At 46.2% G+C, this 19,297-nt stretch overlaps 1 protein-coding gene across 1 annotated transcript; it reads left to right on the plus strand.

Moving 5' to 3' along the window:
• Positions 1-914: 914 nt before the first annotated feature.
• On the plus strand, positions 915-10,652 carry LOC135100594 (F-box/LRR-repeat protein 14-like). Its single transcript, XM_064003637.1, has one exon. The coding sequence runs from the start codon at positions 1,208-1,210 to the stop codon at positions 2,441-2,443; it is 1,236 nt and encodes a 411-aa protein (XP_063859707.1). The 5' UTR covers positions 915-1,207; the 3' UTR covers positions 2,444-10,652.
• Positions 10,653-19,297: the final 8,645 nt, after the last annotated feature.

Consider the following 19,297-nt stretch of genomic DNA (forward strand, 5'->3'; position numbering starts at 1 on the left):
TTATAGAGAACTAGAGCAAAGAGAAAAAATACAGTAAACAAGTATACTATATACTATCGTATATAGTATGTCTGTGTGCATGAGGGCAGTATAAAGTCTGTATGTTCCTTTTCTCCTTTAGACATCATTGCTTTAGTTCACCTGCACCTAAAAAAGAGCAAGATAAGAAACTGGCAATGAATTAATATTTTCTTTCCTATTTTTCCTTTAGTCTCACAAGATATGGCAAGCTTCTCACTTCCCATATATATATAATTCTCTCTCTCTCTCTCTCTCTCTCTCTCTCTCTCTCTCTCTCTCTCTCTCTCTCTCTCTCTCTCTCTCCCCTACCCACTCTCCCCCACATTCCACTACCCTCTCTCAACCCCACCGCGGCCCCTCCTCCGGGCAAGAAGGGTGTTCGTGCCGCCTCCCAAGATCGGCCGTGTGTGCGGGTGTGTGCGGGTGTGTGCGGGCAGGACACCTTTAAGACACACACACACACACACAGACGCACACGGACGCACACACACACAGACGCACACGCACGCACACGGAATATACACGGAAAAGTTGCAACGTTTCTTATTATTTATATATACTAACATTAATGAAAAAGAATGCCGTTTGGGGTGGAAATATATTTACGAAGGCACAGAATGGAATCTAAGTCATACTAGCACATAGATTTAATTCATTTCCTGGTGGGAACAAGAGGGACCCAGCATGGCAGGGCCTCTGCCGGGCCGGGCCTCCCTCTCTCGGCCCCGCGCCCCTCTAGCCCGCACACGTTTCTCCCTCCCTCTCTCCCTTCCGCTCCCAGTCCCTCTCCCTCCCTCGCGCCGCCCGGCCACACTGTACGATAACTTTAGTTCAATACGTTCGTTCAGTCGGGAAATCATAGTACTTTCTATATTTTTATTTGGGGATATATTAACTTCATTTTAACTTGCAGGATGATGCGACTTGTGAGTGCGGTGGTGAGAACAGTGAGCTTCAGTGCCGGGAATGCCAGAATCATTCTATTTTCACCTGGTGGAACCTCTGGAGGTGTTTGTGAGAAAGGTTCACCTTCTCTCCGCGGCTGCCTCATGCCGACGCTGTCTCGCAATGTTCAAATATCCCGCGCACGACGTCACCGTCGCCAGCCAATGGGAGGCTGGGTAAAAGTTCACGTGACTGGCGAAGTCCAAGCAACAGCTATGGAGAGTGTATCTCGCCAGTCAAGATGGAGGACAGTGGAGTGGACACTTCGTGTCCACAGACTCAGACTCAGACTACACACATTTCGTGTTTATACCCAGAAATCTTGGCGCTTATATTCAGTTACTTGGATGTTAAAGACAAGGGGCGTGTGGCCCAAGTGTGTGCTAACTGGCGGGACGCTGCCTATCATAAGAGCGTGTGGAGAGGAGTAGAGGCAAAGCTCCACCTGCGCAGGGCCAACCCGTCTTTGTTCGAGTCGCTGGGGTGTCGAGGGATTCGCCGTGTGCAGGTGCTCTCGCTACGGCGGGTGCTGAGAGACGTGATCAGCGGGGTGCCTAATATTACCTCCCTCAACCTCTCCGGCTGCTACAACGTCTCCGACATCAGCCTCACTCACGCCTTCGCCAACGAGTGTCCCTCGCTCACTCACCTCAACCTCTCGCTCTGCAAGCAGATCTCAGACTCTGCGCTGGGAAAAATCGCTCAGCAGCTGAGAAACTTGGAGGTGCTCGAGTTGGGAGGGTGTTCCTACATCACCAACACTGGCCTGCTGCTGGTGGCGTGGGGGCTGAAAAAACTGAGAGAGCTGAACCTGAGGTCATGCTGTCTGGTGAGCAACCAAGGTATTGCCTACCTGGCGGGCCAGCACCAGGAGGCTGCGGACGGCACGAGGGCACTGGAATACCTCGGCCTCCAGGACTGCCAGAAGCTGTCGGATGAGGCCCTAAGGCATGTCGCCAATGGGCTTCCCAACCTCAAAAGCATAAACCTCTCGTTCTGTGCCAGCATCACAGACTCGGGCCTCAAGTACCTGGCCCGGATGCCCAGCCTGCGAGAGCTGAACTTGAGGTCGTGCGACAACATCTCGGACATCGGAATTGCTTACCTGGCTGAGGGAGGCTCGTGCATCACCACGCTAGACGTCTCCTTCTGTGACAAAATTGGGGACCAGGCGCTGGTTCACATATCCCAGGGGCTGTTCACGCTGAGGTCGCTGTCGTGTTCGGCTTGCCAAATCAGCGACGACGGCATTCAGCGCATTGCCCGCACCCTGCACGAGCTGGACACCCTCAACATCGGGCAGTGTGTGCGCGTCACGGACAAGGGGCTGCAACTCATAGCAGAGCACCTCACCAACCTGTACTGCATTGACCTCTACGGCTGCAATCGCATCACCACGGTGGGTCTAGAAAGGATTATGCAGCTGCCCCGCCTGTCCGTGCTCAACCTGGGGTTGTGGCACAAACAAAAGCGGTGACGCTTGTCACACTTAGGTCACCCTAACCAATCCCCAACCCAGATTCAGCAGGTGCTCAGCCCCACCGAACATTCAAGGTAAATTTCCCGGGCCGGCGGCTCAGTCAAGATAGGTAACTGGTCACTGGTCCATGAACGGATCGCCTTGGCTGTGTGCTGTCCACATGTTGCTTCTGCGGTGTCACTTATCTAGGGCTGTGCTATGTAAAGAACTCTTCGTGTAGAACTTGCTCAGGGTGTCAGGGAAAAGTATTCCTATATGTATACTGTTAGAGACCCAACCCAGTGTGTCGCTGTGCTGGTGTCCATGAACTGTACATTTCGTCAATGTCAGACTGTTCTGCCAGTGCCATGAGTGCTGGCGGCCACCCTCCCGCCAGGGGCGTCATGACGTGCCCTCCGTGCCATGAGAGGTGCTTGCTCCCGCAGTACTCGCTACGACTTCCTGTTTTAAGGTCGTCTTATTCTATGGTAGTAACTACAACGAATGGCATCAGTCCATTACGCCTCCACTGTTCAGTCCCTCGCAGGTCTTCTTGTCTTAGTTACCCAGCAACATTGGAGAGGGATTATGGTGCCAATCAATGCCAACTTTACAAAGTCTGGTGTTAGTGTTAGTGAACAAGTGTCAGCAGAAATCTTTGAACGTTTGTATATAAGGTAGTGCCGTGATAACCAATGTGATATTGTGTCTGAGTGATTCAGGCCTCGAGAGGGGCACTGCGCTGGCCTCGTGTGTGTGTGTGTGTGTGTGTGTGTGTGTGTGTGTGTGTGTGTCGGGTGAAGTCTCGGCTATTGTAAATATTATAGAGTATATATCAAATTCATTCTGTCTATTAGGAGCCAAGTTTAAGGTGTCAGCTGGCGGTGTAAGAGTAGTGCACTACGGGTGGGGCGGCAGCAGGTGGGGTGGTCATGCAGCAGGGTGGCCAAGGCCCCCAGCGCCTCGTCCTGCGCCCCTCTGCCCCAGTCTTCAGTACACTGCAGTGAGTAACAAACTACTGTTGCTTCATGCAGGTCTAAATTTGCATACATACTAGAACAGTTTTGACAAGTTAAGAAAAGTTCCGCTCCCTCTTAACCCCTGGCTGTCCGCTCCTCCCCCCCTCCCAGTAATGAGGTGGTTTTGTGTGTGTGTGTGTGTGTGTGTGTGTGTGTGTGTGTGTGTGTGTGTGTTTCTTTCTTTCTTGAGCTGTGACAATCTTTATTCGTTGTTTATGTTCCTTATTGATGGATCGTTTTGAATTTTTCACTTGGTATGTCTATGTTGTTACATTCTAGTAGTGAAAGGTTCTCAGTTTTTTCGTCCGTGGGTGGGCGTGGGCAGCCCAGCGCCTGGCAGGCGCCACGCCCGCCACCACCTGGAAACAAACACACACGTAAAGGTCATCAGTCTTATCAGGTGACTCACTTCCCGATGACAGAAAAGTTACGATGAGATAATGTTCAGTGTTAACGCAGTGCCAGGGCGGCGCTGAACGGCGGCACCTCACCGCCGTCCGGAGGAGTGCCACGGATCCATAGTCAGGCGACCATACTCCTGTGACACCCAGTACTGGGAATTCACTCACTACACTAGAACACACACACACACACACACACACACACACACACACACACACACACACACACACACATACACACACACACACACACACACACACACACACACACACACACACACACACGAATCTTTAAAGGCACGAACACAAGTGGGGGGCATGTGGGGCTGTGCGGGGTGATGAATGAACGAATGATATGAACGATTCCCTTGTCATGATTCCCTTCAGGATGACTTCACGGTGATCTTCGCGCCTCTCGTGGAAGCTCCTGTCTCGTCACCTTGAGTGTCTACAAAAACCTCGCTGTGTCCTGGACGGTTCTGGCACACACACACACACACACACACACACACACACACACACACACACACACACACACACACACACTCTCTGCGGGGGCTGTACACCACTGCTTCTCAAGGATGTGTGCCTCACTTCCTGTCAGACACACGGGTGCTACGTCTCTCTGTCTCCAGCCACATAAGTCATGGATGTCAGGCATTAAATAATTTTTAATGAATAAATCATGTATTTTTCTCCATTTGGGGGCAAATGAAAACAAATACGTAACTAAATGCTTCATTTTCTTTTCTTCTGCAGCCTGTATGTCAATATTTCAGTTTTATGACAATTCAAAATTACCAAAACAGGCAAGCATTATACACGTCAAAATTTCATTGTTGCCTTATATTTTTTCATGGACACTCAGTCTCATTCAGTTAGTCAAAATGCACTGATTACAAATGTTTCTCCTGTATAGTTATTTCTGACTACTTATTTCCCACCCAGACTAGTTGCATTTGACCCACTCTTTATTTATTTATTTTTTTCTCTCGTCACATTTCATGTTTAATCCTTTATTAGTCTTCTGAGTGTCACTGCTGCAGTCATAAACAGTTTTCCACAGGTAACAGTGTTCCCAAAGCCCTCTGCCCCGGTGACAATGTTGGCATTCCCGTCACGTCGCGCCCGTGTGTCTGGGAAGCACTGCTGTACGGAAGTCTGAGCTGTCCGCCACGCCCAATAACAATGCTTCCTTAATCTTTATGCATCATTCCAAACCTTAGAGAAGAGACAAGAACTCCCGTCGAGAGACGCGACAGCAGCTACTGGTCTGTCCTTCCTGCGCGTCATGCTCGTTAATAATGATAACGTAACACTCCTAACACATCTAGAATGTTACTGAAAAAATTTACATGTAATGTGAATCCGCATTATGCACTGCCTTGCCTCAGCCTTGTGGCCACACCTGCGGGGAGGCGGTGGGCGGCAGCAGCCACCTGCCTGGCCCTGGGAGGCTCCCCCTCCCTTGTCCCCCGCCCCTCGTTGTGGCGCGGGCCATACAAATTAAGTGAAACCATTCGAAAATTTAAAATTCCAAACTAACCATCATCATGCGTAAATCATTTGTTGCCGAACTGTGATGAGAAGAGGAACAGGTTCTCTGCCTTAATGAGTGTGTGGCGGCCACGGGCCAGCTGCGCCCCGCCACCCGGCCTCTGGGACGGAGTAGGACCCCACGGCCCCGGCGCATACTAATGGCCTCTAGAGGTCACCACAGTCCTCACTACTAAATACTAACACGTTTATTTCTCGTGTTAAGACCGCGTATACTTCAGTAAGTGCCCTTAGTTCGATATTTTGTCAGTTTTGACTCAAAATATCACGCCTTCGTTGTTTCCTCAGTGAACAGGTGCTAAAGCTTCCCGCCGCCTCGCCTTACTCCCCACACCTCCTGTTGCCTCACGCAATCTGGCGGCGGCGATCACGTTCCTGACTGTCCCACGATCCAAAGAGAAAATACCTTCGTGCTAAACCTTCACATTCACCCCCCGCCTCTCCCGCCCTTCGGAGGTCACGATGGATCCCTGGCACTCTGACCCCGGCGTGACCCCCGAGGCGTGGCAGTGACGTCACGCCTCGCCCCATCCGCCCTGCGACCCCAGGTGGCCACGGAAGACCCTTGGACAAGAGCCGCGTCCCTGTGCTCCTCTGACGCACCAGCTCGCAATTAGGGACAAATTACTCCCATGAGGATGGTCTGACTTTTCTCTCTCTCTCTCTCTCTCTCTCTCTCTCTCTCTCTCTCTCTCTCTCTCTCTCTCTCTCTCTCTCTCTCTCTCTCTCTGACTGTAATGCGAATCTGGAATAACTCTGCAGTATAGCGCCAACTATAACTTTAAAATGTCGCCTATACTCTTTAGTTTTTGAGTTCGTGGTTCATATACTGGCTGATTACATGTTAAATTGTGTGTGTGAAAGAAATCACTGTACTTTGTTTAGAAATGATCATTTGTGACGTGAGTATGGTACGACAAGTCTTGTCAGATGCGTCAGAGAGAGACAATGATAAAACAGGTGACAGAGACGCTGGTCTTGATTCTTAATTCTTTTACAATCTTAGACAACAACAAGCACCGCAATATTTTAACTATTACATCATTCACTCTTGTATTGCTGTCAATGGTGCCATTACAAATTACACAAAAAAATTAATGCAACATTTTATTGAGGAGAGTCACAGTCAGTGTGTTAATGCCGACACTCTTTAACAATCCAAGGGAGTTCCGTGGCCTTGTATGTATATGTAAAGAATGACGTAGTGTGGGCTAACAACCGCCCAACGAATGGCTTGTATTCACGTGATATTTATTTGTGAAAGGAAAAAAACAAGAAACATAACAATTGTCAATCCTGTACAGCTATTATTACTACTGTTGACGCCGCTGCTCCTGTATACGTGTGTGTGTATGTATTTACTGTATGTGTCTGGGACCGCCGCCTGTTCTGACACTAACCCTGCCCACCACAACCATTCCCACCACTACCACCACCACCCTTCCTCCTTTACGGGTACAAGCTCAATCTTCTCCCCACCAGTCCCTCACTACAAGCTCGCCGGTTCACAGTATTAGTCACTGGACGGCTGACTCTCTCTCTCTCTCTCTCTCTCTCTCTCTCTCTCTCTCTCTCTCTCTCTCTCTCTCTCTCTCGTTGCGAAAGTGGCAAAAAGTGGCCTAAATTTAATGTTTTATAAATGTTTCCCAAAATTACTTGCAGCCAACTAACAACTCAAAGTCCAGAGTTGAATATATTTTTTTTATTTTTTATGATAATTAGTTTGACATTCTCGCATTTTTACTTTGATGAAAATAATAGTTTCTTGTTCTTTTTATTTTACTGATTTGCTGTTTTGTCTTCCTTCATTAACTGTCGTAAGGCCGAAGTTTTATTTATTTTTTCTTTGTAAATGTTCTCTCTCTAAAATGTTAACATACAAAAAAGTCTTGCTAAACTTTTAAAAAAATAAATAAATAAATGAACTAAAAGAAAACAAGTAATTTTTTTTATCTACACGTCTTGATAAAATGGGAAAAAGAAAAGATTTTGATTTTTTTTACTTTTTCTTATGAGAGATAAGATTACAAAAGCTTATCATTGTTATTGTGTGACATTTATTCTTTACAATATTTCGTGGTTTAAACTTCGTAAAAATTGCCATTTTATCTCTCTCTCTCTCTCTCTCTCTCTCTCTCTCTCTCTCTCTCTCTCTCTCTCTCTCTCTCTCTCTCTCTCTCTCTCTCTCTCTCTCTCTCTCTGGACATGACAGTTACCAGTCTCTCAGCCCAACCAGTCACCTCCTCACCTGCCGGTCACCCCCCATCCCCATCCACCTATCCACACCCCATTCCCCCATCCACACCCCCTCCTCCCCCACCACATGTAAGATGATCGTAGTTTTATCAAGTGTAATGACAGAGAACCTCAAGGAAGGCCAGTAACCAACCACATTCCCTCCCCTTCCCCCTCCCTCCCCCATTCCTCCATCTCCCTTTTCCTTTTCTCTCCCTCTTGTATTCATGCCTTTGTAATGTATTAATCTCTAACCCTCCCTCCTTCCTTTCCTCCCTCCCTCTCCTCTCCTCTTTCACTACTGAGGTGTTTTCTATACATGAATCAGTCTCTCTCTCTCTCTCTCTCTCTCTCTCTCTCTCTCTCTCTCTCTCTCTCTCTCTCTCTCTCTCTCTCTCTCTCTCTCTCTCTCTCTCTCTCTCTCTCTCTCTCTCTGGTTCCTTCCTTTTCCTCTCTCTCCCTCCCTTTCTAGTGCTTCTCTTTCTTCTTCCCCCTCCGTCTCTCTCTCTCTCTCTCTCTCTCTCTCTCTCTCTCTCTCTCTCTCTCTCTCTCTCTCTCTCTCTCTCTCTCTCTCTCTCTCTCTCTCTCTCTCTCTCTTCTGTTCCCCTCCACACTCCCTCCTGCCTCGAATGGTTCAAGTACTCTGACGGGCTCCTCTTGTGAGAACGCTGACGTAAGCCTCGCCCGTTCATTGGCGTCTCTGTTCTGCTCAGGACCTCCCTACGTTACTTGCCGGAATTCTTCATTATAATTATTTCCCTTGTGAATGAACCTCCCCTTATCCTGTCTCGGTTTTTTATTTTCATCTTCTGTCATTTTCCTCCCGTGTGCTTTCGTTCTTTTGAATTGTATCGGATGGAACAGTCTCTCTCTCTCTCTCTCTCTCTCTCTCTCTCTCTCTCTCTCTCTCTCTCTCTCTCTCTCTCTCTCTCTCTCTCTCTCTCTCTCTCTCTCTCTCTCTCTCTCTCTGAGTGATTAACTTCCTTTCCTTCACGCTATATGCTAGTATATATGAATCAAATCTAACCTACCCACCACCACCTCTTCCTCCTTCGTGTCCTTCGCATCTCCTTTCTTTCTCCACCTCCTCCACCTCTTATCTCTCTGTTGCTGCTCCTGATGGTAAAGTTATTTTTCTAGTGAATCAGTTCTTGGTTTATTCTCCCTCCTCTCCACTCCACCCTCCCTCCCTCCCTCCCTTGCTCCCACCCCTCGCCACCTCCAGCACACCTGCCCCTCTGTCCTGCCTGGCTCTCTCGTGGTGCAGGTGTGTGGCGAGGCATGTGAAGTCGCTCTTGTTTCACACGTTAGCATTATTTTGCTGTTTGATTCCGTCCACGGCCTTCCAGCATCTCGATGTTGGGCCGTCCGTTGCTTTCCTTCCCCCGATCCTGATGTATTCCTCCTTCTCTCCCTTCCTCCCTTCCTCCCTCTCCCCAACCACTTCTTGCCATAGTGTTCTCTGTCGCACACACTCCACCCCTCCCCAATAGAGATGGGTACGCAACGCCCACCTCGACGTGACGCGCCATTTAGTCCAGTGTGTGCTTGTGTGTGTGTGTAGTAGTAGTGTGCGTGTGTGTGTCAAGCTGGTTCGATTCGTCGCCAAATTCTGTTCACTCTGTTCTCCACATGTTTGTACGCCAAGCCATTATTTGTGTGTGTTTCTTTTCTTGAAGAAGTGCATATGTTGTCAAAGTTAAAATGAGTAAATGGTGGTATGGTACTGTTACACATGTCCAGGCCGTCATTACTTGAGTCTGTGTTTATTTATTGTGTTTTGTAAAGGTCTGGTAATGACTGTCGTGTTAGTGTGTCGTTCTGTAACGCGCCACCGAGAAACAAAGTGACTGTTCCGATGAAATATTTAGAGACTCCAGGTCGTGAGGACGATGTACTCACGACAGGCAACTGTACTGCACCAGCTGGCTCTTTGTACACACACACACACACACACACACACACACACACACACACACACACACACACACACACACACACACACACGGGCTAAGTGTCGCGCCACAGCGGGTGGGGCACTCAGTCTGCCGCCCTCCCTCCCCACCTGTACATTCCCACAGGGGCATTCCTCGAGTCAGCTTCACCACAGGACCACCGTCACCCTCACCTCACCTCACCCCACCCAAGTCATCCTGCACCTCAGAGAAGTTCAGAGCGTTGTCACGCAGCTGCTCGCCGCCGCAGTGAGGGAGTTGTGTGTGTGTCTGTATGTATGTAGGTGTGTGCGTGAATGTACGTTCGTGCAGGTGCGGCAGCAGCACGGACAGGCCGCGCCACCACGCCCGTCACGGCGGGACGTGCGTCGCGTCACGCTGGTGGCGCTGCAGCTGCCTGTTGACTCCCTCACACTGGTGCCGCGGCGGGTGAGCGGCTTGTGTTGCTCCATACGAGTGTGTCACGACGTGTGTCGCCTCGAGTGTGCGTTTGTGTGTGTCGTTGCACTGCGTGGCACATGGTGTGTATATATTTATTTATATATTTTTTTCTGTACTGGAAGTCACTGCTTGAGTAGCGGCGTGTGTGCCGCAGCGCACCAGCGTCAGGGTGAGCGGCTCCGTGGCCGCGGCGCCGCGCCCTCCAGACGCTTGACGTTGTGACGCTCTCTGTACCTAACGTTCAGTATACGACAGGTCACGCTGGCGCCCTGCGGGTGGCCCTCTGTTCCCGGCCATCGTTAGCGGGGACGGGTCACGCTGTGGCCTGGCACTGGCCTCAGGTCACCTGGTCACTACATTCCTCCGTCACTCACGCCTGGACCAGGTGTGGCCCGCCAGGCTGCAGGTGAGCCGCCCCCACCCCGCCCGGCGCGGCGTGGACGGCGCCCACTTGTACATAACAGCCACAGTGTGTATACGGACCGACGTGCTCCCCTCATCAAATGTGATACCTTCAAACTTCAAAATATTGTTGAATTTAATAGATTTTATGTAATCGACTTTTGTATTTAAAAATTTGAACAAATGCTCAATAAATATTTTATGAAACATTTATAAAGTGTTTGTCAGACAACCTTTGGGTGACAAGAATTGAGGAATGGTGATGGAAGTGCCATCAAGAAGATGGAGGAAAGTGGAGGGCAAGAGGAGGCTGTAGCAATAGCATTATTAGTTGTAGCAGCAACAGCAGCAGCAGTAGTAGTAGTAGTAGTAGTAGTAGTAGTGGTAGTAGTAGCAACAGCAGCAGCAGCATATTAATAGCAATGGTAGTAATATAATAGTAAGTGGTTAAGTGATGGAGATTGCGGCAGCAGTAATCATCGGCGAGAATGGGGCCAGTGAACTGTGTTATGAGAACCAGAACGCACACATTTCCAATGGAGATCTCTACAAATTAATGAATGCTGCTATTATTATTATTATTATTATTATTATTATTATTATTATTATTCGTATTATTATCATTACTAATTATTAATACTACTAAAACTAACATCAACATCACAAAGAGGAACAGAGATAGCAATGTATAAGTACTATTATGTATACTATGACCAATTACTATTGATACCACTCCACTACCGCATTTGACAGTGATGCTGGTAGTGGCGGTGGTGATGCTGGTAGTGGTGGTGGTGGCGGCAATGAGTACAACACCAATTACTGTGAACCTCCCACATTGAGAACACTTACAGTTATCTTCACCCAAATGTACAAGAGTGGAGGCTGGTTTAGCTGGCTTTCATTATTCTCTCTCTCTCTCTCTCTCTCTCTCTCTCTCTCTCTCTCTCTCTCTCTCTCTCTCTCTCTCTCTCTCTCTCTCTCTCACAACCTCCCCACACACACACAACAGTTTTCCCCCCCACACACACAACAGTTTCCCAGACAATTAAATACAAGTTTCGCACGAGAGAGAGAGAGAGAGAGAGAGAGAGAGAGAGAGAGAGAGAGAGAGAGAGAGAGAGAGAGAGAGAGAGTTTAAACCTCACTCGGCCACCGCTCACTTCGAGGAGAAAAACTGGCAGAACGAACCTCCACTCCCTCCTCCTCTTCCTCCTCTTCCACTCCTCCCCCGCCCCGCCCGTGCTCCGCCCCGACCCTTGCTGGGGTGGAGGGTCGGGGCGCCTCCTCCGTCTCGCCCCACAACACAACGCTGACCCGTGGACGCCCGCTACGGGGTCACGGAGGTGAAAATGTTGCGGGGGGGGGGGACAGGGAGGGAGGGAGGGGAGAGAAGATGCAAGGAGATTCAAATGCAAAAGAGGGAGAATTTATGCATGATATGTTGTTGTTGTTATGTAATGGTGGTTATTGTTATTGTTGGTGTTATTGTTGTTGTTGTTGTTGTTGTTGTTGATGGTGGTGATGGTGGTGGTGTTTGTGTTTGTGTTGTTGATGCTTTTGTGATGTTCACATTATTACTACGTTATCAATAACAACAACTATAATAAAAACTACTATTACTACTACTACTACTACTACTATTACTACAATAACAAAAACATTCCTACTCCTCCTCTTCCTATTACTACTACTACTACTACTACTACTACTACTACTACTACTACTACTACTACTACCATCACTACTACCACTACTAATTAACCTCTCGATATTAATCTCGCCACCGACCAGAATAACCATTATCAAACGGCGCTTCTCTCTCTCTCTCTCTCTCTCTCTCTCTCTCTCTCTCTCTCTCTCTCTCTCTCTCTCTCTCTCTCTCTCTCCATCTATCTATATCTATTTGTTTTATCTAGAAGAAGACAACAATAATAATGATAATAATAATAATAATAATAATAATAATAATAATAATAATAATAATAATGATAATAATAATACTTCCTCCATCACCGCCACCACCAGCACAGGTACCCAGAATAGATAACTAGTACAATACCTTAGCTCAGCCCTCCTCTTTCTCCTCTAGGCATCTCACACGTAAATCTTTCCTCTCACCTGTAAAGAAACAAATACGTGTGTTAATTAAGGCAGGTAAGTTGAAGAGAGGCATATGAAGTACAGGTAGTGGTAAGAGAGAGAGAGAGAGAGAGAGAGAGAGAGAGAGAGAGAGAGAGAGAGAGAGAGAGAGAGAGAGAGAGAGAGGAAGATGGTACGGAGAGGCAGAAGGAAGAGAAGGAGAAGGACTGTCTATGTTAAGAAAAGAAAGAAAGAAAATAGAGAAAGATTGATCGATTATCATTCTTGACGTTGCAACATTCAAGGTCATGAGAGAGAGAGAGAGAGAGAGAGAGAGAGAGAGAGAGAGAGAGAGAGAGAGAGAGAGAGAGAGAGCAGCTAGAGTAAGATAAGGAGGCTTACTCGGTGACAAAAAAAAAAAAAAAAAAATCCAGGAAAGAAAAGAAGAAAAATCATCAAAGTTTCAATCAAAAGAAGAGTTTGGCTGACGACGGGGAAGGAAGGGAAGGGGAGCTGGGAAGGGGAAGGGGAGATGGGAAGGGGAAGGGGAGATGGGAAGGAGAAAGGAAGGGGAAGGACAGCCTCTCTGCTCCATCCAACATCAACTTTCTGTCCTGTCCCGCCCGGCCCCGTTCAGTCCTGCTCTTTCCCGTCCCAAGTTACCCTGCCTTCTCCCCTCCCCCGATCTCTCTAAAAATATAGATGAAAGTAAATATCCTTCAACATATTTTCCTTTTACACATTTTTCTTTACCAATGAAAGATTCCAATTTCTTTTTTTTATACTCTTCACATCTTCAGTTATATATAAAAAAAGCACATAACAGACTTAATGGACATAACTTGAGGATAATAGCACTTAAAGTGACACAAGTGAGTTGCTGTTGTAAGTTACATAAGTTTCTTTTTGTATTATTTTACTAAGACATCTAAAGTTATAAGATAGAAAATATGGCAGTCTATATAATGTCTCTATAACGATGGCATCTTATAACATACAAATAATAACAACAACAAATACAAAATAATAATAATAATAATGATCATTCTTTTCGGCCTTAAGCATAATGATCTTAATGAACAACACCCATAGAAAAAAGTCAAATACTTAATTACGTAACTACCTATTACGAGTATTCAGACCATCTAATAAAAAAAAAAAATAAATAAATAAAAGCATTAACAATAGATATACACCTAACAAGCATATAAATATCCCATACACATGTGAACTGCATCTATCTTTTCTGTCTAATTCGCAACTCAATCAAGAGATGTACTAGCAAGAGTATTCTGGCGCCCGGAGACTGACGGACTAAGTGACAAGGGAAGCAGGGGGTGAAGAAGGCGTCCTGGTGGCGGCTTTTCCCTGCAGACTCAGCTGGGACAAGATTCGATGTCCTTAGCATGAGTTATTTCTGTCCCTCTCCATGTGACGCTTGTACTACACTGAACCTTCTGAAATACTTCTGCGCCACACCTCCACTACATTCAAAATGCTCTAGTTGAAATTACACATGTTTTTAATGGTGTTTTTAAGGTTCTAGCGACAGATTAACAAGATTTCTACACTGTTAACAGGAAGAACACTCTTGAAAAGGCGGCTAATCATCTCTGCGGCCTTTGAAAACAGTCGTTTCTAAATATTGGCATGTGTTGCATTCCCTGGTGGCGAGGCGATGCTCTGAACCTCTTGATTGCTACGGCTTTTCCTCAATGTAATAATAATATGTGGTGTTGCAAGTTTAGCTTTTGATTTTAAGAGACGCCACTGACAATACAAAGAATGATTAAGTGGTCCCAACGTTCTAGCAGCTGCAGTTGTATTTTTGGTCAGTAAAATGAGAAAAATCCAGGGTTAAAATAAAGCTTCATAATGTCATTAGCATTTAAAGGGTGGATTCACGTCAAGGGCTTGTGGGTTTACTTCAGGTTCTGTGTGTCATCTCTTACAGTGTCTGTTCTATATGATGAAGAGATTATGGCCCGTATTTTCAACTATTGCAGCGTCTTACCTCGAGTACTCCTAAGAGGCTCTAGTGGAAGTTATTAGGGGTTTTCAAGTGCTCGTATGATTTTTGTGAGTAAGGATTCAGCATCATAATTAGGAAAAGGCATCAATGATAACACCATCAATCATCTCTGTAACCTTAGAAAGCAGACCTGATGAGAGAGCAAAGCATTTAATAATACTGGCCTGTGCCTTCATGAGGATTCTAGGAAAAGGCAAAAGATCTTCAGCTCGCTTGGAGTCGTAATATTCTCGCCTTTTTCCTTATTAAAAGTATGGTGAGCTGAGGATTTCCGTGGGTATAGTTGTTCTGAATCCAAGCTGGTGATATTTCTGCAATGGGAGGTTTGGGAATTGTTCATTAGTGGGTCATTCTTTCAGGGAAGTTGTATGAATTCCATGGGAGATTTATTCTTTATGTTGTTCTTATCCACAGCATTTGTTCTCATGGGGATTCAAGGGGAGTGTTGATGATTTTCGCCTCGTCTCTTTCCCTTCCCATTACTTTTTTTTACGCCGATTCTGGGACGTAGTGATGCAGTCATTTTTCACTGACCTACTGACTTAATGATATATGGTTATAACTCTTAACTACTGCCAATGCGATACCTGTTACTTAAGCTTAGTAACCTCAGACGATATTACTGAGCTAAAATACTAAATGACTTACTTATGCATGGTTATAACACTTTAATTGCCAATGCCAATATGACACCTGTTTCTGAGCAATTCCAGTAACTTCAAACGATATTACCTTAGAGAAATAATACTGCAGACAGTAAAATATTCGACATTTTTCAATACTTTTGCTATTAGTTTTGTCTTTCGAGATCACTCAAGACTTGCAGCGCATTTCATTAAGATTGAGAAAGAATACACAGCAACATACTGTTTCTTTAAGGCTGAAAATAAACTAAAGTAGTCAAATAACAACGCGAAAGGACCACTGAAGGTAAAAACGCCTCCTCACACAGACATAACAGTAGATAAGGAATAGACACCTGGGAAGGATAACCAAAGACGTGTGTGTGGCAGGTACAGTGCAGCATCCCGAGAGGTACCGTGCACAACCACAAGGATACAGACCTCCTGCAGTGCATGCCAGGACGGGAGGGAGGCGCCTGTGAGGACCTTGGCAAACATGTACACACTTGACATGGATCTTTTGGCACCAGGAATGCAAACAGATTAAACTTGAAGTGGATGTGGAAACTCCCTTCGCGCACTTGACTCGAGATGGTCATTGTATTTTAACGAGCCATCAAGGACTGGGTATTATACTGGCGAAACTCATTATTAACTGTTTGCTTGCTACGGAGAGAGAGAGAGAGAGAGAGAGAGAGAGAGAGAGAGAGAGAGAGAGAGAGAGAGAGAGAGAGACCTATTATTTGTTACTTCCATTCGTTCCTCTGCCGCTTCCTCCTCCGCATGAATATAAAGAATTCCGTCACACACACACACACACACACACACACACACACATTAAGGATTCAGGGCCTCCTCGTGGGTATGAAGGACTAATGAGTGCCTCGTTAGGTCCTGTGCCGCAGCGGGAGGGAGGGTGAAAGGAGAGAAGGGAGATGGAGCAGCCTAGCCTCGCCTTGCCGTGCACCTGGGAATCGCCGCCGCCCCATCCCCGCCTGAGTGAGTGAGTGGCGAGTTACGGTGAGGCAGCTTAGCAAGGTAGTGTCTCTTGGTGTCTTTGTGGTTCTTGGTCTTCAGTGTGTTGCTTATTGGTATTGGTGTTGTGATGTTTTGGTACTGTCACTGTTGTTTCTTCTGTTAGTGTTACTGCTGATGCTGCTGTTATGGCGACTACTACGTATAACAGTGCAATTTCATCGTTTACTTCTCTCCTTCCTTCTCATACTGTTTTGTCTTATTCCTTCTTTTACAATTAGAATATTTATACTACTACTACTACTACTACTACTACTACTACTACTACTACTATTACTACTACTACTACTACTATTACTACTACTACTACTACTGCCCTTCCTTCTTCTATTGCATCTTTCTTCTTTCCTTTTTCCTTCTCCTATAATCAGTATTTTTCTAAATAATCACGCACACAACCAATACTACTACTACTACTCCTAGACAGATTCCTCACCTATATTCGTTTTCTCTACTGCTTCTCCTTATCTCCCACCCTTTCACCAACAGCACCTTCTCTCACACTCCTGTACTGACATCAGGTGGCCGCCACTTAAGAGCCACAGGACAAGTGCTTTATCATTCAGCTCAGGGAAGCGCGTGTCAGCATACTCGTAATGTGATCGCCAGGAAGACTGCATTCTCTAGCTGCTACAGGGAAGAGTGTTGCAGATCTGACTGACCGGTATTCAGAAACGCTCTACTCTCACACCACGACTAATTTCAACGGCTACAAAGGTGATTGGCCCGGTCGTCAAAAATTTTCTCCAGTTGATAATGTATAATTCTTGTTAAACGTTTTTAGAACCATATAAACACCTTTAAAAATCCGTGCAACTTCAACTAAAGCCTTTTTGAATGTGTACGAGTACGTAGTGGCGGTGCGGCGCAGAAGTGCTTCAGAATATGGTCCGAGTTTGTATCTACGTTAGGGATTGTCGTCGCCCTGCCTTGCCGCCCCATGATGCCAGTGTGAGAGCGCCAGTCCCCCGTGGCACTCGAGCCTCAAGGAATTTCGCCTCCCATCATCTTCCACAACATCCTCATCCCCCACTTCCTCTCTCCCACGCTTTCACTGCCTCCTCTTATACTCCCTCCCATCCTGCTGGCATCTCTCTCTCTCTCTCTCTCTCTCTCTCTCTCTGTCTCTCTCTCTCTCTCTCTCTCTCTCTCTCTCTCTCTCTCTCTCTCTCTCTCTCTCTCTCTCTCTCCTAACGTTTACTTCGTCGTAAATTGATGTGAAAACGCACGCATCATAATGATAATAATTTACAATCTACGTGCTGTTTCTGGTTTGCGCGCGCGCGCGGGCTGGCGAACACACACACACACACACACACACACACACACACACACACACACACACACACACACACACTATACTTTCTCTCTCTCTCTCTCTCTCTCTCTCTCTCTCTCTCTCTCTCTCTCTCTCTCTCTCTCTCTCTCTCTCTCTCTCTCTCTCTCTCTCTCATACAAATAGAATAAACAACATGGCCAGCGTGGGTTTGAGTCCCAGGCGTGGTAAGTGCCGCTCTTCCAGGTGACCTCTTCTACTGGCGTCACTGGCAGGTGAGCGGGTGAGCGGGGTGAGTGGGAGGGCGGGGAGTCCCGGGGCAATGGGTGAGCAGCGGCCGGGTGACTCAAAGGGCAAGTAACACGGGAGTGGACACCGCGGCTCTGTTATAAATGCTGCTGGCTGTGACCTCTGGCTTGTAACTTACGAGACGTGTTCATATCAGTACATCTGCCTGCTTGCTTGCGTTAATTCTGTCTTTTTTTGTGTGTGTGTGAAGGGAGACTAGCTAAGGGTAAAAAATAAATAAATAAATAATAAATAAGTAAATAAATAAATAAAGAGGTTAAAGAAGTAGCACCTCTTACTGCTCAGTAAATGAATCAGAAGTAGGGAAATCTAAAGGAATGGACAATTTACACATGTCGCTCTTATTTATATATCTTTTAATTAATATATTTTTGCATCTAAGAACGTGTCTATTTTTTTCTCCCTTCTCGCTTAAAATTTATATCTATGGCACAGTTTTGCTAAGATGCTTTACCTGCACTGAAGACAGTTTAACGTGTCACAATTCCACTTTCAGAGGTTTCTTTTTCCTTATTTCTCTTATATAAATCGACATAGCTAACGACAGTAAAAAAAAATAAATAAATAAATAAAAACAAATAAATAAATAAATAAATAGATAAATAAATAAATAAATAAAAATAGAGCACTGGTCGTCTGTAAATATTAGTCTTTATAAGAATATAATAAAGAAAAGTTCATTTAGCATAAATGGCCTGTTACTCACTCCTTTGAAAGTTAACCTTAATGAAGCAGAATCATATATAAAATAAATACATAGGCTATTAATCAACAAATACATGATCACCTTATCAGTTTTGTGACCAATACCTTTCTTGACTGCCGAGCAGAACTGCCTTCCAACGATACTCACCGCTCACACATCCGAGGAACGTTTTCTGAAACGCTTCTGCGCCGCATCCCCACTACTTTCAAAAAGCTCTAATTGAATTTGCACGAATTTTAATGGCATTTTTACAATTCTAGTGACAAATTAACAAGATTTTTACATTATCAACAGGAGAAACACACGTGAGAAACCCTGTAAATTAACTCTGTGGTCTCTGAAAAATACTCGTGATAAGAAAGCGAAGCGTTTCAGAGCACGTGCCCCAAACCATATAGTTAATACCGGCATTTCTTTCTTTCGCTTTCCACGAGGTGACTTTCCACGTGTTCATCAGTGGGGCAGGCAGCGAACACCTGTCTGGGGCGCGGCCACGTGTGTCTGCTGATCGATACACAGGCCGTCCCCCCCACAGCCCTCGCTCCGCCCCAGCCTGGCACCTCCTCCACCACCACCACCACCAGCACAACCCTCTCCCGCCCGCTGCTGCCGCCGTCCCAGCGTCTCTCCGCCTCCCTCACTGCCTGATTCGGCTTCGTCAGATATACTTTGACGGTTTTACTAAATGAGAAGCTGATAAGGTGATTATGGCATGTTCAGGAGGTATTATGATCCTTAAGCATTAAAAATAAGGAAATATATATTTAAAAAAAAAGCGGGAAAACAGTGGAATTTACGG

This window comes from Scylla paramamosain, chromosome 5 (assembly GCF_035594125.1).
Source record: "Scylla paramamosain isolate STU-SP2022 chromosome 5, ASM3559412v1, whole genome shotgun sequence".
NCBI classification, from domain to species: domain Eukaryota; kingdom Metazoa; phylum Arthropoda; class Malacostraca; order Decapoda; family Portunidae; genus Scylla; species Scylla paramamosain.